The 23,892-nt window shown below is 44.0% G+C and overlaps 1 protein-coding gene and 1 long non-coding RNA gene across 3 annotated transcripts in view; both read left to right on the top strand.

Annotated features, from left to right (window-relative positions):
- Positions 1–23,892, top strand: part of RCOR1 (REST corepressor 1) — a 253,493-nt gene that overhangs the window by 155,531 nt on the left and 74,070 nt on the right. For both annotated transcript variants that reach the window (XM_030214774.1, XM_030214773.1), the window contains exon 5: positions 20,790–20,951. In XM_030214774.1, coding sequence (XP_030070634.1) covers positions 20,790–20,951 — 162 coding nt within the window. The remainder of the gene's footprint in view (positions 1–20,789; positions 20,952–23,892) is intronic.
- On the top strand, positions 6,813–20,238 carry LOC115477721. The gene is made up of 3 exons (XR_003943369.1): positions 6,813–6,896; positions 18,173–18,179; positions 20,229–20,238. It is a non-coding gene; the product is annotated as an uncharacterized LOC115477721 (long non-coding RNA).

Below are 23,892 nucleotides of genomic sequence, written 5' to 3'. Positions count from 1 at the left end.
GTTCATCCCTAGCTCCTTAAAGTAACCCTAATGAATACATGATTGCTTATCAAACATCTGGGATTAATGCAAATGTAAATGCCATTTAAATAAATTAATTGATCAATTACTACATCTGACAGCATATGGCAGAGGAATGGGTTTGGTATTATTTTTGAATATTTTCTTCTGCTGTAAATGTCTATTGCTTATTCTTGCTCTACACCACCTTGGGTGAATTTCTTCAAAAAGGCAGTAAATACAGCCAAATAAGTAAATAAAAGCACACAAACAGTGAGAGCTTAGTTTACCACAAGGGTGCACCTGATCTTCCAACCTGAGGAGGGCCCAAGGCGAGCCACAGGCAAGGAAGAGACACAATGCCTCATCTGCAAAAATATGTAAATATCAGAATCCACCAACTCATGCCTCTCTCGCAAAGCAGAAAAGGGGAGTAACTTGCCCTCCGCATCCATCAGATCTCCTATCCATCGTATATCTCTCCCCCTTCCATCCCCAAAGAGTCCACCACTCCCCATGCCAGGAAGAAAATCAGGGTTCCCTTTCAAGGCCAGAAAGGGGGGAGACATGTCTGTAACCCCGGAAAGAGGGTGCATAAAGCCCTCCATACATTTCTCATATACCTCCAAATCACATGATTCCCAAGTGTCTCCCCCAGTCTTGCTCCCCTTGCATATGAGGCCGACATGGGATGCAGGAACGCAGCCTTCACCTCCCTAGGTGTAAAGCCAGATGTGCTCAACAGCCAATCCCCTATGTGTCTCATTCCACAGCCCAAATTGTTCTGCTGCAAATCCAAAAGCCCCATACCGCCCTTCACTCTAGGGACCATGAGTGTAGCCAAGGAAATCCTAGCCCTCTTGCCTTTCCACAAAAATAGTCGTAATACCTTATACAGTTTCTGCAAGTCTGCCTCTCTTAACCACAGAGGGAGAGTCTGCAGCTGATACAGCCATCTTGGTGCTATAAGCATATTATACAAAAATATTCTACCAGAAAGAGCCAAGGGCAACCCCGACCACAGCCGCAAGCAGTCCACAGATTTCTTCAAAAGTAGAGACACATTCAACTCATATAGCCTATTCATATCAGCTGGTATATGCGTACCCATATATTTAACGGAGCCACCTGCTTCCTTCAGCGGAAAGTCAGCCCCCAAAGCATCAACCTGTAAATTAATCGGTAAGGCCTCCGACTTCGAGACATTCAGCTTAAGACCGGATAGTTGACCAAAATCCACAAACATCTATAGCACCAGCAGCACCGTCTGCCCCGGCTCCGTCACAAGTAGCATTATATCATCTGCAAAAGCCATACACTTTAGTGGAGCACACGTCCTCGATACCTCAACCCCCATTATATGCATATTACCTCAAGCTGCACCAACAAGGGCTCTAAGAATAAAATATACAATAATGGCGAGAGCGGACAGCCCTGTCTGGTACCTCTCCCCAAAGAAAATACCTCAGATATTATTCCATTCACTAACACGGCCAGAGTGGAGTTTGTATACAAAGTTTGTATTGCCTGGAAGAAGAAACCATCTATACCATAAGAGCCCAACAAAGAGAACAGAAAAGACCACTCTACCCTGTCAAAAGCTTTTTCAGAGTCAAAACTAATAGCCAAAGCAGGGATGGACAACGGAGCACACCGCTCCACACCCAAAATCAGGCACCTTACATTTATCCCAGCATGCTGCCCCTTCACAAAACCTACTTGATCATCTCCCACGAGCTTAGGTATCAATACAGCTAGTCTATCTGCTAAAAGTTTTGCTAACAGTTTGAGGTCTACATTTATGAGAGAGAGAGGTCTATAGGACTCTGGCTGCAGCGGATCCTTCCCTGGCTTGAGCAAGACCGTAATCAATGCTTGGTTAGACCATTGGGGAAGGAACCCCCTCTGTATAGCCGTGTCAAAGTAAGCTCCCAAGAGGCCCACCACTCCATTATTTAAGATTTTGTAAAATTCTCCACTAAACCTGTTGGGCCAAGCGATTTATGCAGCTTCAAACTCTTTATCGCTTTTTGAAGTTCAGGGCCAGACAATGGCTCATTCAATCTAGTTCTTTCCTCTTCCAATAAGCGAGGGACTCTACAAGTATTCAGAAAAGAATCCAGTTGCTCCTGCTGTCCACTACCCTCCGCCCTATATAGGGAGCTGTAAAATTGAGTGAAAAGTAACTCCAGCTGCTTTTGCTCAGTCACAACCTGACCCCTTAAGTCTCTGAGCACGGATATTGCGGTTGACCCAGTCCAACTCTTTGTGAGATTTGCCAAAAGTTTGTCAGGTTTATTACCAACTCTAAAAAGGTGATATTTCTAATAAAAAATATTTTTTTGGGCCTGATCCTGAAAGAGACTATTCAAGGCAGCTTGTGTCTGCTCAAGAGAGTACCTACAGGCAGCAGTGGGGTGTGTCCGCAACTGTCTCTTTAACATTTGAATTCGCCTCTCTAGATCTACCATATGACTTACTTGCTTGTTTTTTCCTCTTGATGACAAAGGCTATGTTATCCCCTCTGATCACTGCCTTTCCTGCATCCCACATCAAAATCGGACTTGAGGCATGTTCTTTATTATTATTATTAAGGAATTCCTTCCACTTTTGAATAAGATATCACCTGAAGACTTGGTCAGTATAAAGATGGACTGGAATCGCCACCTGCCTCTATTCCCCTCCCAAGAGCCACCCAATTCTGCAACTATATGGATAGGTGAATGGTCTGAGATCACTAAAGGTCCAATTTCTGCCCCTGTTGTTGTATGAAACAGGTCTTTAGTAACAAAGATATAATCTATTCGGGACTGTGTTGCATGGGCGTTAGAGACATGCGTGAAGTCTCTCTCCTGTGGATGCAGAGTTCTCCAGGGGTCCGCCAAGTCTAAACTATTCATAAACACCCCAAGACCATCTTTAGATCTAGGCCTAGACCTCTGCAGCCTAGCAGTAGTATCTAATTGAGAATCTAAGATAGCATTAAAATCTCCCATAAGAATTTTAGGGCCAATTTTAGGACAATTTTCTTATAATGCTTCTAAAAAAAGACCTTTTTTCCAGCATTAGGTGCATATATAGAAGCAAGAGTAATATTAGTGTCATTTACTTTCCCTTCCACTATGATATACCGCCCATCTGGATCTTTAGTAATCCTGTGCTGAGTGAAGGGTACCGATTTGTGAATCAGGAGAGCTACCCCGGCTTTATTTTTAGGTGCAGATGCATAGTAGCACTGAGCTACCCATGATTTTCTCAATTTTTGGTTCTCAGTGTCATTAAGTTTAGTTTCCTGCAAACCCACAATATCAACCCAAATATTGCAAAATCTTAGATCTTTTTATTGGCGAATTTACACCCGACATGTTCCACGAAAATAACTTCAAACCCTTGGACCCCATCATAGGCTTTCAGAGAAATACATACAAATACAAAATAAATCATTTGCATAACCTCCCTACCCAGAGAGTCCAGCCTCCCTGCCAGTAGGCAGCCAACCACGCACGCATTCCATCACTAATAGCAATCATACTCTTCGCATAAAACCCCAATGCCCGCTCCCCACTACACAACCCCCCCCTTCCTCCCTCCCTTCCCTCCCCCTTCTTTTCCCTCCCCCTTCTTTTCCCTCCCATCTTCCCATCCCCCAAGCAAGACATCACATACGCTTAGAGATCAACGTTTTGATACACCCTGTCCCCTCCCCCTCCCCCACACACTTTAATGATGTAAAATGATGATTATCAAACTTTGTGTCTTGTGGCCTTTGCATGCTTCATGGTTTTATTTTCCTTTTTTTTTTTTTTCTCTCTCTACCTCTTTCCCCTTCCTCCTCCTTAATTTTAATTCTGATAATATTCTCTCTCATGATTGTGAGCTCCTAGTTCACCTTGTATTGTAATTTGTTACTTGTTGTCAAGCCATGAGCTCTTATTTTACTGTTCTGTTGAAAAGCAATAAAAGAAATTAAAAATAGAAAAAAAATAATGTACACTTGCAGATGAAATCTGTGTGTGTGTGTGTGCTGACAGGGCATGTCCAGCATAGTCACTTCTGATCAGCTGCTGCTGTTTATATTGCACAAAGTAATGTCTTTTATGTGCAAATTTTTTTTTCCTGTGACTTTCATGTCAATTGGTTCTTGTTGAATCAGGTGTATTTTTGCGATGTATAGTTAACTCCAAAGAAAACTGGTTTGTATTTTCTCACTAGGACTTTTGATTAAGAAAACTAAAAAGAAAAAAAAAAGAAAATTGGAATTTGAGCCTTTTTATTTACAGACAAGTCAGTCTTCAAAGGCTGTGAATACCCTTGGAGACTGCCTTGGCACAATCCGTATATTATGGAGTCAGTGTGTGTGATATTCAGACTGCTAGCCAAATAGGAAAGCAGTTATCTGGTTAGCTATCCGGATAGTACCAGCACAGACTGCAGTGCACAGATATTCAGCACCCACTGCAGTCCAGATCCTGGTGCTGAATATCTGTGTTTTATTTAGCTGCTGTGTCCAGCATTTAAAAATAATGCTGACAGACAGCAGTGGCTGAATATGGACCCAAATAATTTTACCTCGTGCATAAAGGGAAAATTTGTTCTGAATATGGAAAGTTTGGTACATTCAGGCAGTGATCTAGTGAAAGCAAATGTGTACTTTCAAACAGTTGCGAAATATGTTGGAGAAAGTACTTCATGTCCAGAAGGGAACTGCTCTTGCATAGCAAAATAGTGGGGGAAACCCTGTGTTTCAGAGGTGCCATGCCTTCACTGGGCAGAACTTCAGGTTTGAAAAGCGGAATGGTTCTGCCCCACTCAGTTATTGCAGAAGAGATTGTTCATCATATTGAAAGTAAATTCTGACTTGCTAAGTTTTGATCAGCAGATCTGAGAGCATTTTCAGTTCATCCCAAAACAAGCTTCACATTTTCTCCCCTCATTGCAGTATAGGTAATTCCCACAGGCCTTGAGGGCTGCGTAGGTATGTTTCCTGAAACAGTCCCCCCCACCACCTCCAGCCCCAAGCATCACTCGATGACCATCAGATAGGGTCCCCAACCTTAAACAAATAAATAATGGAGGCCATTCCTCTTCCCCAGACCTCAGCTGTCCATCCACAATTCCTCTTCACCTTCTCACCTCGACTCTTAGACCTTGAATTCACTTGCATCGTTCTCACCTGAGATATCTTTTGCAGCTGCAACAGCATCAGGAGTTAGGATGTAGATTTATGTGGAGCCTATGAGCCTTAAAAAGATAGTGATGTGGGATGAGGGGGGTGGAGCCATTGCAGGCCTCGTATTCACTTTCATCATGATTCCCACTGCCATTAAAGAGGGCTGACTGAGGGGAGAGAGAGAGTAGAACCTGAGGTGGGGAAGTGCATGGAATCGAGAGTCTTCTGAGTTTATGGACGCTGTCGGCTAGAGGATTTACACTGATTGTTTTGTCCTACTGGCCTTTCTGGAGCTAAACTAGCTGGCAGACAACCCTCCTGTTACAGGTCATATTTTTCTCTTTTCTCAAGTTCAAATGTCACCATAGTGTACCCAACTGGCCCCCTCAAACAGCAGACTCGAACATGAGCATGCTGTGCCATATCCCAAGCCACAGACCCAGCTCATGAGCTTCTGATTATATTATGCAGATTGAATTGACACCTCCTCAAATAGCTGGCATCAAAAAAAGTCTTATGTTTCAATAATTTTTATTGATGACCTAGATCATTTAACAAATCAAACATTGTGCATACAGAACAAGATCCACAGTCATCAATGTTTAAACAACTATCCCCTCCTCCCCCTATTCCAAGCTCATCTACTATCCTTCCATAGGTCATAGTGATTGGACACTAAAAGCCTGACTCATCTCTCGCATTCTTATTTGCAGGAAAGGGGGGGCAAGTAAAGGGAGACCATGCAGTAAGAAAAACTGTGTTAAACTGAATAGCGTACCCTCCCCTACCCAAAAGAAGAACTAACCCTACCCTCCTCCCCCTCAACCTTTCCTTCCCAAATCACCAGCCACTTGAACCCCGTCATCGCCCCCCTCTCCCCTTCTAGGAACTAGGTATACCCCACTCCTCTAGTTGAACATAGCAGGATCACCCCTCGTTAAGAAGCAAACTGCGACCTCGGGGGTGTAGGATCTGGAGATATAAGTCCCAGATGGCGAGGAATCGCTTCTTCCTCTTTGGCGAGAACTGGGACTCCCTCGCCTCCCAAGTCACCAAAAGATGTATTTGATTTCTCCAATGCCAGTAAACCTGGGGGATCTGGTGACGTCCAGTATTGCAGAATACATTTGCGGGCCACTAAACACACCTTGCAGAGGAACAACAAGTCATTCTTGTTCCACCCCCTAAACTCATCCAGGATCCGGACCCCTAGTTCTAGGTCTAAAAAGCGTCGGATACGACACAAAAAAATCAAAAACGTCTTAATGAATGTATTGGTAAGATATTCTGGTACAAAACATTTTACTGTAGCACAGGAAGTTTGGATTTGGGACCCTGTTTCCTTGCCTTCACGCAGGATCCTAGGGGGCCTTTGTGGTGGTGGGTATACTTCAAGAACAGGAACACAGAGAGGTATACTGGATGAAACTGAAAGAAGCCAAGAGAGATATATGTCTGGCGGAAGCGGAAGAACAAATGGCTAGAAGTGTAAGAAAGGGAGAGAATTTTTTTTCAGGTATTAGTGAAAGGAGGAAGACTAACAATGGAATTGTGAGACTGAAAGATGCTGTGAACCACTATGTGGAGAATGATGAAGAAAAAGCAAATGTGCTAAACAATTACTTCTGTTCTGTGTTCACATAAGAAAATCCATGAGAAGAACCACGATTGGCTGACAAAGGTACATATGAGCATGGAGTGGATATCGCACTGTTCTCGGAAGAGGGTTATGAACAACTTCATAAACATCCTCTTGAAAATTTGAAGGTGTACAAAGCCATGGGACCGGACCGGGATGTATCCCAAGATATGAGGGAGCTCACAGAGGTTCTGGCGGGTCCTCTTAAAAATTTGTTTAATAAATCCTTGGGGATGGGAGAGGTTCCATGAGAGTGGAGGAGAAGCGGATGTGGTCCCTCTTCACAACAGTGGTGAAGAGAAGAAGCTGGAAACTACAGGCCAGTAAGCCTCACTTCAGTTATTGGAAAAGTAATGGAAGTGATGCTGAAGGAAAGGATAATGAATTTCCTGGAATCCAGTAGGTTATAAGATCCGAGACAGCATGGTTTTTCCAAAGGTAAATCGTGCCAAATGAATCTGATTGAATTCTTTGGGTGACCAGAGAATTGGATTGAAGATGTGCACTAGATGTACTCTACTTAGATTTCAGCAAAGCCTTTGACATAGTTTCTCATAGGCTCTTGAATAAACTTGACAGGCTGAAGTTAGGACCCAAAGTTCTGAATTGGATTAGGCACTGGTTGACAGATGCCAGAGGATTGTGGTTAGTGGAATTCACTTGGAAGAAGGAAAGGGATGAATAGTGGAGTTCCTCAAGGATCAGTGCTGGGGCCAGTTCTGTTCAATATATTTGTGAGCGACTTTGCCAAAGGGTTAGAAGATAAGGTTTGCCTTTCTGTGGATGATACCAAGATTTGTAACAGAGTGGACACTCCGGAGGGAGTGGAAAACATGAAAAACGATCTGCAAAAGTTAGAAAGTGGTCTAATGTTTGGCAATTAAAATTCAATGCAAAGAAGTGCAGAGTGATGCACTTAAAGAGTAGAAATCAAAGGGAGTTGGAGGTGAAAGGCTGATATGCATAGATAGGGAGAGGGACCTTGGAGTGATAGTATATGAGGATCTGAAGGCGATGAAACTGTGTGACAAGGTGGTGCCCATAGCCTGAAGGGTATTAGGCAGAATAGAGAGAGGCGTAACCAGCAGAAGAAAGGAGGTGGTGTTGTCCATGTACAAGTCATTGGTGTGAGTCCCCACTTGGAGTATTGTGTTCAGTTTTGGAGGCCGTATATTGCTAAGGATGTAAAACGACTTGAAGAGGTCCAGAGGAAGTCAACAAAAATGGTATGGGACTTGTGCCAAAAGGGTATGAGAAGAGACTGGAAGATGGTGTATACCCTAGAGGAAAGGAGGGACAGGGGAAATATGATATAGACTTTTAAATACTTGAAAGATGTTAATATAGAAACAAATATTTTCCAGAGAAGTGAAAATGGTAAAACTAGAGGACATGGATTGAGGTTGTGTGGTGGTAAACTTAGGATGTCAGGATATTCTATTTCATAGAGAGGGTAGTTGATGTCTGCAATATCTTCCCGAGGGAGGTGGTGGAGAAAAAAAACGGTGACGGAATTCAAAAAGGCATGGGATGAGCACAGAAGATCTCTAACTAAAAAATGAATGGTATATAAAAAACAAAACTTTAGTGGTTGCATGTGTGTTTGCATGCTGAGTGGCACTTTAGATGGTGACTGTTGCACTTCCATAGCACTGAGGGGGGTGAGCCCTTATGCCGGCATTGGAAGCTGGTGACCGGTGACCAACTATGCCCCTGGGGTCTTCACCTGAACCAACTGCCATTCCCCACAGGTTGATCCTTTGCAGGTGGCCGGTAGGGCTTGGCAGGTCCTCAAGAGGGATGGTCTGGTCACGTTGCCAAGAGCAGGGCTAGAGAAGTACAGGAAGAACAAGGCCACAACAGATAGCAAGGTCCAGGACAAGGTCAGGTTAGGTGAGGGACAAGCATAATCCAGTTCCAGGAAAGATCAGGTTAGGTGATGGACAAGCGTAATCTGGTTCCAGGCAAGATCAGGTCAAGCAGTGGACAAGCGATTCTGGGTTCCAGGCAAGGTTAGGCAACAGACAAGTGTAATCCAGTTCCAAGCAAGGTCAGATTAGGCAGTGGGCAAGGCTAGAGAACCTGTTGCTGAGGCATCTGCTGAAGGCAGGGCCCAGCCTTAAATCCCCAGCGAGGGTGAAGCGGCCCAGCCTTAAATCCCCAGCAAGGGTGGGGCGGCCCTGGCTGGCATCCCGGAAGTTACGGGTGGTGGCCCTCTAAGACCAGGTCTTGGCATGTGTGTGTTAAGGACGTGCCCTCCCCCCCCCCCCCCCCCCCCCCCCCCGAAAGTTGGCTCCTTAAACAGGACGCCACAGGTCAAGCTGTACGGCAGGCAGGAATGCCACTCTGTACAACCTGCTTGATACTGGAGTTGAGTCAAGGGCTGGTCGCGGCAGAGCCGTGATAGGACACTTCCTTCAAGCCATCCTTCTCCACCTACCAGGTCTGGGCTTCAAGGGATGGCGAGGGTGGAAGGCAGGGAAAAGGGTCAGGGCATGAACACGAGCTGCAGGTTTCCATGAATTATCCTCAGGACCAAACCCCTTTAGGGAGATCAAGTGGTACAGGCGTCCCCGGTGGCGTTTAGAGTCCAGGATCTCATCTACCTTATATTCTGGGTTGGGATTAATGTTAGGAAGGCGACAGATTGGTCTGCATGCCATCTGGAGGACACTAGTGGCTTAAGAAGGGACACATGAAAGGCGTTGTGGACTTTCAAGGTTGAAGGCAACTGGAGGTGATAAGTCACCGCCCCAATCCGTTCCTGAATGGCAAATGGTCTGATGGGTGAATTTTTGAGTCAGAAGTCAAAGCCGTAAATATCTAGTAATTAGCCACACCTTTTGCCCAAGATGAAAGACGTGAGTTTCCCTACAGAGAGGGGGGGGGGGGGGTGAGCCCTTATGCCGGCACTGAAAGCTGGTGACTGGCAGCCGACTACACCCCTGGAGTCTTCAACTGAACCAAACGCCGTTCCCCGTGGGTTGAGCCTTTGGGTGCAGGCAGCCAGCAGGACTTAGCAGGTCCTCAAGAGGGGCTTCCGGGTCGGGTTGTCAAGAGCAGGGCTAGAGAAGTGTGGGAAGATCAAGACCGCAGCAGATAGCAAGGTCCTGGTCCCAGGCAAGGTCAGGTGTTGGGCAAGCGTAATCTGAGTTACAGGCAAGGTCAGGCAGCGGTCAGGCATGTTCCAGGTCAGGCAGCGGGCAAGAGGAATCCGGGTTCCAGGCAAAGTCAGGTCAGGAAGTGGGCAAGTGTAAACAGCAGGCAGGTAGCAAGGCTGGAGAACCTGTTGCTGAGGCACCTGCTGAAGGCAGGGCCCAGCCTTAAATCCCCAGTGAGGATGGGGTGGCCCTGGCTGGCGTCCCGGAAGTTCCGAGTGCTGGCCCTTTAAGATGGGTCTTGGCACGCGCGTGTTAAGGATTTGGCCCCTTGAGCAGGACGCTGCAGGCCGAGCCACACGGCAGACAGGAACACTGGTGTTCCAAAGAACCCGCTTGAGCTGGAGGTGAGTTGGATGCTGGTCATGGCACAGCCGTGACAGCGAGTCTGTCTGTGGAGAACTAAGGCTGGTGCTGGCCAGGCTTATACGGTCCGAGTCCTATATATGGCAGTCTGGTTTAGGATGGGCTGGACAGGGCTTCAACAGAAACTCCAGTAATTTGGAACGTGAGGACATGGCTGGAGTGGGCTTCGACCACAACTTCAGTAGTAGGCCAGGTGGACTTCAACTGTCTATGTCCCAGAAATTCCAAAGAGAGACAGTGATCAAGTATTTTATATCACATTCATTGTTGGTTTAATCGTGAGTGTGACTGTTGAGCAGACTGGTTGGACCATTCAGGTCTTTATCTGCTGTCATTTCATTTACTACGTTACTTATGTCATTACTACATAAGATCCATCTGCCCTTTCTGACAGCCTCAGCCAAAAACATCTTATACTTTACCATTTGAGGAGGAACTGCCTCATTGGTGTCAGTGGCTGGAAAAGGGAAGAGCACAGTGTGGGGAAAAACTGCCTACAAAAGAATTTTACAGGCGGTTCCCCGTAGTTAATCTCCCAGCAAACATTTCTGGACTTTTCTGTACTAAGATAAAAGAAAGTGAAAGTAAGCAACCTCTTTGAAATGATTTGGATTGGTTCCCTTTTTTCTATTTCTATTATTTCTTTCTTGTTCATTTTACTGTACCTTATGTTTTGGTCAGGATTCATTATTTGCACTGCCTGTTCTTGTTCCACGTTCCAGTTTATTTGATACAGATACAGAAATATTCAAATCAAATCAATTCTTATATACTGCTAATATCCCTTCTGTGCGGTTTACATTCTAGGTGAGACAAAAGCTGATAATGTTAGGGTGAGATATGAGATCAATTACAGACCATTCAGAAATACGAGTAGATTTCTTTTGTGTACCTTTTTGGCAGCCCCATACAGCTCAGGCTAGGGATATGCAAGACCTTGGCCAGTGTCATTTTGTCCCTTGGACTGACACCATGGTTCTTAAACCTGACCTTGGGAGCACCAGCCAGTCAGGTTGTCAGGATATGCACAATGACTATGCATTTGATACATTCATATACAAGTCTATCTCATGGATATTCATTGTGTAAAACTTGATCCTTACCCCCCCCCCCCCCCAGCTTTCCTATCATGATCATTGTAGTTCTCCCCTCTTACCCATCTAGGCTGCCTGTCTTCCTCCTGTTTTCCTTTTTCTTCGTCACTACTGTCCGTACGCCACCTAGCTGGTTTTACTGATAGGTGGAATAGCAAGTTCTTAACAAACTTAAAAACTTGATGCTCCCTCCCCCTCCCAAAGACAGGCTTGGGAACCACCATGCTAGCAAACCTTTGGGCTCATTTTCAAAAGAGAAGGACGCCATCTTTCGACATAAATCGGAAAATGGGCGTCCTCACAGGGTCGTCCAAATCGATATAATCGAAAGCCAATTTTGGACATCCTCAACTGCTTTCTAACGCCAAAGTTCAAGGGGGCATAGCGAAGGCAGGACTTGGGTGTGCCTAACACTAGGACGTCCTCGACCCATAATCGACGAACACTTGGGACGACTTTACCTGGTGGTGTTTTTCTTACGACCAAGGCACAAAAAAGTGCCCGAAATGACCAGATGACCACTAGAGAGAATCGGGGATGACCTCCCCTTACTCCCCCAGTGGTCACTAACCCCCTCCCACCCTCAAAAAACCTCTTTAAAAGTATTGATTGCCAGCCTGTATGCCAACCTCAGACGTCATACTCAGGTCCATCACAACAGTATGCAGGTCCCTGGAGCAGTTTTAGTGGGTGCAGTGCACTTCAGGCAGGCGGACCCAGACCCATCCCTCCCCTACCTGTTATGTTTGTGGAGGAAACAGCGAGCCTTCCAAAACCCACCAGAAACCCACTGTACCCACATCTAGGTGCCCCCTTCACCTGTAAGGGCTATGGAAGTGGTGTACAGTTGTGGGTAGTGGGTTTTAGGGGGGTATGGGGGGCTCAACACACAAGGTAAGGGAGCTGTGTACCTGAGAGCAATTTGTGAAGTCCACCGCAGTGCCCCCTAGGGTGCCCGGTTGGTGTCCTGGCATGTCAGATGGACCAGTGCACTACAAATGCTGGCTCCTCCTACGTCCAAATGGCTTGCATTTGGTTGTTTCTGAGATGGACGTCTTTGGTTTCAATTATCGCCGAAAATCAGAAACGTCCAAGTCTAGGGACGACCATCTCTAAGGACGACCAAATTTCAGGATTTGGGCGTCCCTGACCGTATTATCGAAACGTCCATCTTGTTTTGAAAATACGTGTTTCTCCGCCCCTGGATGGGGACGTTTTGCGAGGACATCCTCATCAAAACTTGGACATCCCTTTCGAAAATGCCCCTCTTTGTGACCCCCCGTGCCTCTGGAAAATGAGGTAAACCTTTTTTTTATCCTGAAGACAAATGAAGTAAATATGTGTATCAGTAGAGTAAGGGAGTTTATAAGGGCTCAGATCAAGGTTGGGAGAAAAGGCCCCATTGTACAGAGAATTTCTTGTTTCTGTCCTATTGCTCTCCCTTCCATGTATAACACTTTCCATGTATAACGCTTTCTTTCTGTCCTAGAGATTTTTCTTCCCTTCTTTTTCTTTTAACGTAGCACAGTAATTTTCTTCTGCTGCTTGTTGGCTTCCAGATTTATGAGATTTGGGGCTAGGATTTGGTTCTCAGAGTCTTGATTTGCATCTACCAGGGGATATTTTCCTATACTTTGTGTCTCCTCTCAATTTATTGTGCCACTTTGTTACAGTATGATCATGATTAGTTTTGTGTAAACCGCTTAGGTGCCAGTTCCTGGCATATGCAATATATCAAGCGCCTTTAAACAAATAAATAAATAAATAAATAACATTTTAGTCCGGTTATTGCAGCAATGCTCCTTGACCAGGGGCTGTTTTGGGATCCTTCTGGAGCTATGTGATAAAGGGCCTTATATCCAGCCACCAGGGGTCACCATTGTGCAGTATTAACTCTGTTCCTGCAAGAGTTGAGAACTTCGCCTCTGGAGCATTTCTAGCCTGGGGAGCAAAATATGTGATCTGGGAACTGAGCCCACATCCCTCTGCATACTATGTCCCTTAGCTACCAGGGAGGCCCATTTCCGTACTGTTTCCTTTCCCTCCCCACCACTCTCTTCCTTTCCTTTCCTTTTGCCCTCCTAATGGAGGAGTAGCCTAGTGGTTAGTGCAGCTGACTTTGATCCTAGGGAACTGGGTTCAATTCCCAGTGCAGCTCCTTGTAACTCTGGTGACATTGTTCCAGGTACAAATAGGTACCTGTATATAGTATGTAAACCAATTTGAATGCAGTTGGCAAAAACTACAGAAAGGCAGTATATCAAATCCCTTTCCCTTTGTGCCTTTTTCTTCTACCTCTGTGCAAGGTCTTGGCTTCAACTTCTCCTAAATATGAGGAAAAGAGTATAGCACCTTCTTTCCACCCCCCCCCCCCCCCCCACACACCATATCGAGCCCTGTCAGATATTCTTCTACCCAGCACCTTCTGTCTTTTAATCTTATTCTCTTATTTCTTTTTCCCATTTTCATCACCTTTGCAGACTCTTTTCAGCCTTTGGTGTTCTCTTTTAAGATGTCCCCTTTCTTCATTTGGCCACATACCTTATTCTCTCTCTCTCTCTCTCTCTCTCTCTCTCCCCTCTCTCTCCCCCCCCCCCGCCATCTTGGTCCCGTGTGCTCCTGTGCTAATGTTGGGGTACATAGAGAGCTTAAATTGACTTATTGAGTAAGGTTGGGGCTAGGCATTAGGCTTCCCTGACTTGTGAGCCCTTTCACACCTCCACTTCAAGGTTGCCTGGGTGTCCCTTGTGCTGCTGCTAGATATGATCTTGAGGGGTCTGCCTTTCAAGACTATGAAATCTACACAAAGGGGTCCTTTTACTAAGGTACACTAACGGATTTAGCACACACTAACAAATTGTGAGCTGTGTGGCATTTAGCGCACCTTAGTAAAAGGACCCCAAAATGTGATGATATATTCAGCTGAATTTCTCAATTACATACAAGGGGTCATTTTATGATTTTTAGACAACTGGCTCCAAATTCAATTAACTACATATTTTGAGACTGACATTGCAAAAAAAAAAAACCAAAGACTTTTGAGGGTAATCCCCACATTCAGCTTACTGATTCTGAAATTTGCTCATCTTGAGATTTCTGAGACAATTCCCAGGTGTGTAGCTAGGCCACATCCATTGACGCTGCCTGACCTCCTACATGTCTAAGCCTGACTATGGAGGGACGGGATAAAGCCTAGAGATGGCTGCACAAGACAGAGAGGTCGAGTGTGACAAGGATAGAAGGGTAGTGCAGCCTTTTGGAGGAGCTAGAGGAGAGGGAAAGAAGAATGTTTTTCCCCACGGTACTTTCCAGTTGAGCTCTCCTCATACAAAGACTGGCAAATTTATTTATTACATTTGTACCCTGCGCTTTCCCACTCAAAGCGGGTTCAATGCGGCTTACATAGTAATAGGGTTACATAATGTTGTTAGAGAGAATATATTCACAACAAGATCTAAAATATCACGTCAGCACACACAGGTGCCATAACATTTTCAAATACCCCTCTCCCCCTTCCTTCTCCCCACCAACCCTCCACCCCCTCCCCTTTAAAAAATTATTTTATAAGGTCAGACAACTTTGAGTAATTAGATCTTCAGAGCAATTATTAAATTTTAGGATTTTGGCACAAGCAATTTTGCTTCCACAGTTGGATTACTGCAACTTTTACTGCAATATTTCAGCTAAATTGTAAAAACAGTTGCAGCTATTGCAAAATACAGCTGTTAGGCTGCCAATTTGATTCTGTGACAGCATGTTAGATTTAAAATAGCTTGTTCAGGCCTTGTTTACTAAGGTGCGCTAGCGTTTTTAGCGCATGCTAACATTAGAGACACTCATATTTTCTATGGGTGTCTCTAGCATTAGCGCACACTAAAAATGCTAGCACGTCTATAGCGCAGCTTAGTAAACAGGCCCTTAGTTTTCAAATCACTTCATAGTCTGAATTCTGAAGATTTGGTGGATCTACTTGTGTAATTCCCTATTCTGGACACAATTCTTGTTTTTCTGTGCTCAAAAGCACATCACTGGAGGGGAGTGACAGTCAATGCGCCTAACTATTCTGGGGTTGGAGTTACTAGGGTTCATCATAAACCACCCCCACCTTTTCCTGGTTCAGCATTATAGGAGCCCTGCCTGATATACTGCAGTCTCGGGCTTTTCTGCCACAAGTGAGAGCAGAGACTTTGACAACCCTCGCCTCGCAGGTCTCAACAGGTTAGAGCTCGACAAATGTTGAAGTTGATGGGCCACATGTTATCAACAGCGCATATCACTCCCATGACACATCCACATGCCTGAGGAAAAGCCTATTGATCCCTGAACTATCAAATGATTCTCCCTAGGGGCCCAGCCCCCCCTCCCAGGAAGATATACACACCTTTAATGAGTCATATCCTTTCTCTCCCCATAATGGCCCAGATAATTTTGTCACAGAGATTGGTGATCTATATGGTCACTCCCCTGTTTGTTGGTCTCCACTTTGTACGCTATACCTGGATTCCTGAAGCCCCTCCCTCCTAGCTATTCCTCCCGCTACCCACGCGATCCCCACAACCTCCCTGCCCCCTCCCTCCTCTTGAACCCCTAATACCCCTTGGGTTAACATACAAAGCCTCTCTCAATGAAGGATAGGACTAGGGGACATAAAGATGCCAGAGAGCATAGAAACCCTCCCCCCTCTTACTAAAACAATCATCATTAGTATACACAGAAACCGATAGCATATAAAATTGACATTATTTTCCAACCTGTGTGAACAACCTCAGAGAACTCCCAACTCTATTAAGTTACTGTTCCATGTCGTTTCCAAAATTTGTAGCCTGGCAACTGCCTCCTCAGATTTGGAAAAAGATAGCCACCGGTTGTTATGCTGTATCTTCAGTATTGCAGGATATTGTAAGGAAAAGCAGAGCTTTTTCGCCACCAGTTGGGTACATACTGTAGAAAAGGCTATCCGCTTAGTGGAGAGCGCCGGCGAGTAGTCTTGGAAAATTCTGATTGCTTTCCCCTCGAATTGTGCGTCTTCCGTTTTACTTGTGTAAAGACGTAGTATTTGGGCTTTCTGTGAGTATCGATGAAATTTAGGTTTGTCAGCACTGGGTCTCGGGGCGCCCACTCGATGGACTCTGTCCGAGTAAACTGCCCCCCTGTGCTCCCGCTGTGGGAAAACATGCAAGCAGCCATGTCTCCAACATGGTGGACAAAGAAGATTCTAGAATTGACCAGGGAAGCCCACAAATCTGAGGTTCCGTCATTGTGCTCCGTTTTCTAAATCTTCCAACTTGTCCTGCTGAGCGCGGGTTAAAGCCTCTAGACATTTTAGACTTTCACTCTGTGTTTGTAACAGATCTTCCACATCTGAGACCCTGCATTCCAGTTCTCCAGTTCAGCGAGTCGGTTCTGGGGTACTTTGTGCAATGCCCGCTATCTGTTCCGAGAGTTGCGTGAATCTAGAGTCCAGAGCATTTACTACCGCCTCTGTGAGTTCCGGTATAAACTCCGCAGAGGTCGGCTTAATTGGGGAAGAGGGTGCCATCTTGTCCTCACCCTGCTTCGCCCAGTCTTGTCCTCGGCGTGGTGGTTTGGCTGACATTTGTGGCGTGGTGGTTTGGCTCAGATATTTGTCCATAGACTCCTAGACCCATGAGGTGTGTTTGTTAGTCAAAAAAGGTTTTCCATCGATGTAGAAAGTTGGTGAGAGGGGTGCGGGTTCTCACAGCGGGCTAAAATGCGTCTGCTGCTGCTCACAGCATCACGTCTGTTTTCTAACCAATTTTTAATCCACAGTAGAACACTACCTCCTAGCCCATGAGTCTCCAATTTCCTCTGGAGTCTTTCATGAGATACTGTGTCAAATGCCATCTGAAAATCCAGATACACAGTACCAACCGGCTCACCTTTATCCACATGTTTGTTCACCCCTTTAAAGAAATGTAATAGATTGGTGAGGCAAGATTTCCCTTCACTAAATCCATGTTGGCTTTGTCTCGTTAATCCATGCTTTTGAATATGCTCTGTAATTTTGTTCTTTATAATAGTCTCTACCATTTTTGCCCGGCACCGACATAAGACTCACCGGTCTATAATTTTCCGGATCTCCCATTGGTAAACGCACAGTTTCTAATTGATTAGCAGATTGCATCTCCTTTACTTATGCCCAGGCTGGGCTGACTCTAGAGGGTCATGCTGCTTTTAAATCCTAACCCTTATTTTATCATCCTCACTTTAATATTCCCTTATCTCTTGTTTGTCCTGTTTGTCTGTCCTAATTAGATTGTAAGCTCTGTCGAGCAGGGACTGTCTCTTCATGTTCAAGTGTACAGCGCTGCGTACGTCTAGTAGCGCTATAGAAATGATAAGTAGTAGTAATGTGAAGGCTCAAAATGTCAGAGCCATTGCATCAGTAGTCCACTTGAGGTCAGCCTCCATAGAAGAGATCTGCAAAGCTGCAATGTGGTCTTTTATCCACACATTCACATCTCATTGCTACCTTGAGCAGGATACCCGATGTGACAACTGGTTCGGTCAGATAGTTCTGTGGAATTTGTTCAGTGTCTATTCTATTCTATTTCAGTCTTATAGTCTGCTAAATTCCACAGTGGGATTCAAAGCAGAACACAAAAGAGAAACCTCAGCAATAGAGGGAAATATAGTACAGTTAAATATAAAAACAACAAAATTAAAGATTAGATATCAAACATGAGAACAGATAAGTACTCAAAACTTCCTGAAAAGTAAATAGAATGGCAGTTCTCTGACTAAATTCAGTAGACTAGTCTATGTCCTTGCTCCCTGAAAAGGGAAGGACAGTTCCAACTGCCTTTTTTTTAGAAATACCTTTTAAGTGTGGAAAGCCAAGCTTCAATTTATGAGCCTCACAAGCAGTATGTAAATTAGAAGGAATAATTAGAATTTTAACAACACTGTCAGAATTCAAACCATGCATTGATTTATAAATCGAACATGCTACTTTAAGATCAATACACAAGCAATCTGGTAACCAATGCAAAGAGTGGAGAGGCATTCTCAAACCTAGATGCCTCCAATCTGCAACACAGCAAAACCATAGACTGTATTGGACACTATATATTACTTCCTATCTTCGATCCCTAGGCACCTTGCATATACTAACTTTACCCGACCCTAATATCAAATTGTATTTGTTTCCGTACCGGTCTAGGCGATCGTCTTACGGTAAGATGTAAGCTACATTGAGCCTGCAAATAGGTGGGAAAATGTGGTATACAAATGTAACAAATAAATAAAATAAATAAACCTGCCTTTACCAAAATTGAGCGTAACTGCAGTGTTCTGCAAAAATTGAAGCTTTCGTCGTAATTTAGAAGACAATGAACAGTACAGAGAATTACAATAATCTAACCGTGGGAGTACTATAACCTAAGCTACAACCCTAAAGCACTCATTATTTAAAGATGACCTTATCACCCTTAATTGGCGCAATTAAAAAAATAACCTTTTTCATTAAATTAGCTATATGCAAATCAAAAGTTATCCTGGAATCCAAAAGAACACCAAGCAGCCTTGACTCACGTTCAGTTTTCAGCATTTCCCCAAATTCCAGTCTCGGTTCCTTTGTTGACAGGGACTCAAAAATCACCAAACCATAAATTCTTGATTTTTAATTTATTTTCAAAAAATTCGCAAAATTCAACTGGTCAACCAAAGAAACATCACGACTCAGACTATTGAATGTCAAAGAACCCAAGTCAGGGCAAAGCAAAAAGATATCAACTGCAAAAGTCAGTACAAAGAAGCCCAGACCAGATACCAACGATAAGCATAGAATCCAACTCCACCACCCACCCTTTTTAATTTTCCCTTTCATTTAGGATCTCTCAGATTATGTGGACTTGAATTTTAAAATAAGTTTTATTGGAGATTTGTTTTAGCAATTCCTGTTATTACAAGGTTTTTCTGTACAAGTGTATTTTGTTTGCTAGTTTTGATAAGTTCATAAATAATTTTTTTTTTTAATGTCAGTGGTGAAAACTAGGGGGATTTAGATTTGGTTCATCCCTTTTCTCAGTTATATTCAGGTATGGTAGGTATTTTCCTGTTCCCAGAAGGCTTACAATCTAAGTTTATACCTGAAGTAATGGAGGATTATGTGACTTGTCCAAGATTACAAGAAGCTTTAGTGGGATTTGAGCCAGGCTTCCCTGGTTCTCAGCCTGCTGGTCTAACCACTAGGCTTCTACTCCACTTGACAGAAGGAAATCCTGCTTCCATTTCACTCAACAAAAATGTCCAAACTCAAGCTGTTCTATAATTAGGAAAATACTATAGCCTTATGCCCTGGGGGGGAACACTGTGATTCGACACATTCATCCTTTTTGTAAACACGTTCTTTTAGTAGGGCTGTCATAGGGTAGCTGACATTATTTGCCTGCCTACATCAACGGTCTCAAAATTGTCCAGCCTGTAGGCAGGTAGAAGTATTTACATTGAATGGAGGCATTTCCAGGTCGCGGGGTCATTGGCCAATTCTATAACTTAGGCACGTATGTGCATACTTATGCTTGTATATGCCAGCATGCCACCTAACATTATTACATAGCAAGTATTTGCAGAGGAGCTATATACAGGGACAGAGCAGGGGTGGTACATTGACAGGGCTCTAATGTACATAACTTACAAAATGGTGTAAGTTACTCAGATACCTGCTACTCTTAGGTGCTCACATTTACATCAGTATTGTGGCTGACATAAGTGTTTATGTCTAGATATTAGGTACATTCATACCTAGTTAGGCTAGTATTCTATAAAAGAAAGTGCAGCCTACATCCCGTTATCGAATGGGCTCCTATCATGCACCCTCCAGCTGGTTAATTCTAGGGACTTTGTTACAGAATTACCACCAGTGTGCTTAGTTTTGCAATTTCAAAACTATGTGCATTATTGGAAAGGAAAATTTATCCATAGAAAATGTAGGTGCAAATCCCCGTGGGCATTCCTTCCCCCCCCCCCCCCCCCCCCAATGCGATATTCAAAGGGAAATTACAGATGAAAGAAACCATGCATAGACTTTGCAAATTCCTGCATTTTGCTGAAAATGACCGTCTTAATAGCAAGCAGTATGAGATTAGCAGAAAGTCTCTTCTGATCCTTGTTCTGATTGACTATCTCCCCTGTTTACAAAGCCGCACGGAAATGCTGACACAGTCCATTCAAAGTGAATGGGCTTTGTCGGCATTACTCAACTGCCAGCCCCTAGTGCGGCTTTGTAAACAGGGGGGGGGTATGTATTTTGATGAGTCTGACACTACTGCCTCCCTCCCTGTCACACTGAGTTGTAATATTTGTATGCTGATTCTGATTGCTGCTTGTATGTCTTTCAGGCTCTTGGAATGCTGTTTTGGCATAAACACAACATTGAGAAGTCTTTGGCCGATCTGCCCAACTTCACACCTTTTCCTGACGAATGGACAGTAGAAGACAAGGTTTTGTTTGAGCAAGCCTTTAGTTTTCATGGGAAAACATTTCACAGAATCCAGCAGATGGTAAACAGAGTTACGCACTTACTTTGAGCAGCACTGACCAAAGTAGCAGTTCATATGTTTTTATGATCTTTTATGATTTTTTATGATTTTTTCCCCCTTGAAAACTTATGGGGAAAAAGATGACGCGTTTAGGATGAATGACCAGTGATACCATGTATGTTTTGATGGATCGGTTTTCCATAATTATAGATACCTTTTAAAACTCTTTGATATCCATGCTTTAAAATACTTCACTTGGGATTGCTGCATCTGTCATTATTTTCACCTCCAAATAAAAATTTGGGGATTGTGGTGCCTGATGTGTGATTACAATGCTGCTGGGGCAGGAATAGAGTTCTGTCTTTGTTGTCCCTTCAATTATGAATAAATTGCGCTATATGTGTGGTTGCCCCCCCCCCCCCCCCCCCTTGAAAAGGATAGTCAATTTGTTGTGTTAATGCCAGGGGAGAGAACATTTGAACCTGGCAGACAAGTGCTCAACCAAGCTGATGGACTCTTGTAAGAGAATCATCCTTTTCAAGTTCCTCAAAGTTCAGTATATATCTCAGTATGTTTCTATGATAAGGTGACGATACAAATGCAATTATCTAGAACAGTGGACCTCAAACCTGTCAAATTTGTTCTGGGGGACCACCAGCCAGTTGCATTTTCCTGATAACCCCAGTGACTCCACTTAATTCACACTCAGTCCAAGACACATCGCTTTCCAATTAAAACCGGTACTTGGTCAACCCTCAGACTGATTCTTTGACTACACTCTTCCTTTAAAACATCCATGTGTCCCTTAGATCCATTCCCCTCATCTTGGCTTTGGGAGACACAACTTAGGGCTTACCCCCCCTTCATTATGGCAATAATTGTAGTCTTTCTATCGGCACCTTCCCTGGCATTTGGAAACAGGCTCTTGTCTGTCCACTTCTAAAGAAACCTTCCCTTGATGCATCAGTGGTTGACAGTTATCGTCCAGTTTCTAGTTTTGCTTTTCTCTCTAAAGTTTTAAAGAAAGTGGTTTTCCAACAGTTTTCTCAGTACTATGAGCAAACCACAATTTTAAAACCTAGACAATCCGGTTTTGGAGTTCATCATTATTGTGGTCTCTTTACATAATGGCATGCATAAGCATTTGATCTCAACAAAGTAGTCCTGGCTATATTTTTAGATCTTTCTGCAGCATTCGATATTGGGATTACTCTGTTCTGTTGTCCAGACTACATTCCATTGGTCTTGCAAAGCAGGTTTGGAGTTGATTTTTATTTTTGCTACAGAACCGTTCCTTTAACTTTGACTTTCATTTTTACATTTCTGCACCTCAGTTGTTATCCTGCGGGAGGTACCTCAGGGATTAGTTTTATCACCCTTATTGTTTAATATTTTCCTAAGCCCATTAGCCACACTTGTCCAAGACACAGGTGTGTCTGCCTATTATTATGCAGATAGAGGTTTTGGTTTTTTTTGTTACATTTGTACCCCGTGCTTTCCCACTCATGGCAGGCTCAATGCGGCTTACATGGGGCACTGGAGGGTTAAGTGACTTGCCCAGAGTCACAAGGAGCTGCCTGTGCCTGAAGTGGGAATCGAACTCAGTTCCCCAGGACCAAAGTCCACCACCCTAACCACTAGGCCACTCCTCCACTGTTCATACTACCGATTCCCATACCCCAGATATTGCAGCACTTCAGAACTCTTTTATTTATTTCTTCATGGCTTTCTGATCTCTTAGTTTTAAACCTATCTAAAACAGTTACCGTGTAGTTCTCCAATGGCCTTCCACCCCCCCCCCCCCCCCCACCCCCAGTATTAATGCCTAGTCTTTGTGGTATGCCAGTTCAACTTGTTACCTTCTTTAAGTAATTAGGAGTAGTTCTAGATTCTCATCTTTCCTTTGACATCCATATATCTCAGTAGTAGTCAAACGTTGTTTTTTTTTTGTCTTATACAAAAAGAGAAGTCCAAATCTCCCATGAAGACAAAACAAAACACAAAAAAAGGCGGAAGACAACCCAAAACAGACCAAAAACAAGGGAGTTAGAGCGCCAGAAAAGTTTAATAGGACCCTACACGGTCCGTGTTTCGGCCAGCAGGCCTTCCTCAGGGGTCCTGAATCTGACGTTTACAGGTACTCCTCCAAGATATTCATGAAACAAAACAGGATCAGTGCCTCCATCTTTCTCGCTCCTGCCGACGTGGACCTACTTTCGCTCTGACACCGTTCACACCTGATATATGAATATGCAAGAGAGATTTGCATGTCTACCAATCAGGTGTGAACAGTGTCAGAGCGAGAGTAGGTCCACGTCGGCAGGAGCGAGAAAGATGGAGGCACTGATCCTGTTTTGTTTCATGAATATCTTGGAGGAGTACCTGTAAACGTCAGATTCAGGACCCCTGAGGAAGGCCTGCTGGCCGAAACACGGACCGTGTAGGGTCCTATTAAACTTTTCTGGCGCTCTAACTCCCTTGTTTTTGGTCTGTTTTGGGTTGTCTTTCGCCTTTTTTTGTCTTATGCCATCTAAGATCAGTGTGCAGTCTGTTTATTGAATCCTTCAGCCCAGTGCACCATCATATGTGCATTTGTACTCTAAAGATTGGACTACTGTAATGTTGTGTTAGCAGGCCTACCTCTGCTCTCTATCAAACGTTTTCAAACTTTTCAAGATGCTGCAATTAAGATATTTGCCATTCTCGTAAATTTGACCATGTATTGCCATTACTTATTCATCATCATTGATTGTCTGGCCAATTCTGTTGTCAATTTAAAATTCTTACGCCAATATGTAAGACACTATATTCTGATGCTCCCTTATATTTATCCTCACAGCTCTTCCCCTATAAACCATCACAACATCTCTGTTGTTCTAATAAACTATTTCTTTACCTACCCTGCCCTGCCCATTTGGAAAGCACATGTCCATTCTTCTTCTGGTCCTCCCTTGTAGAACTT

The sequence above is a fragment of the Microcaecilia unicolor genome, chromosome 9 (genome assembly GCF_901765095.1).
Source record: "Microcaecilia unicolor chromosome 9, aMicUni1.1, whole genome shotgun sequence".
NCBI classification, from domain to species: Eukaryota; Metazoa; Chordata; class Amphibia; order Gymnophiona; family Siphonopidae; genus Microcaecilia; species Microcaecilia unicolor.
This window is presented reverse-complemented; position numbering and strand designations above follow the sequence as displayed.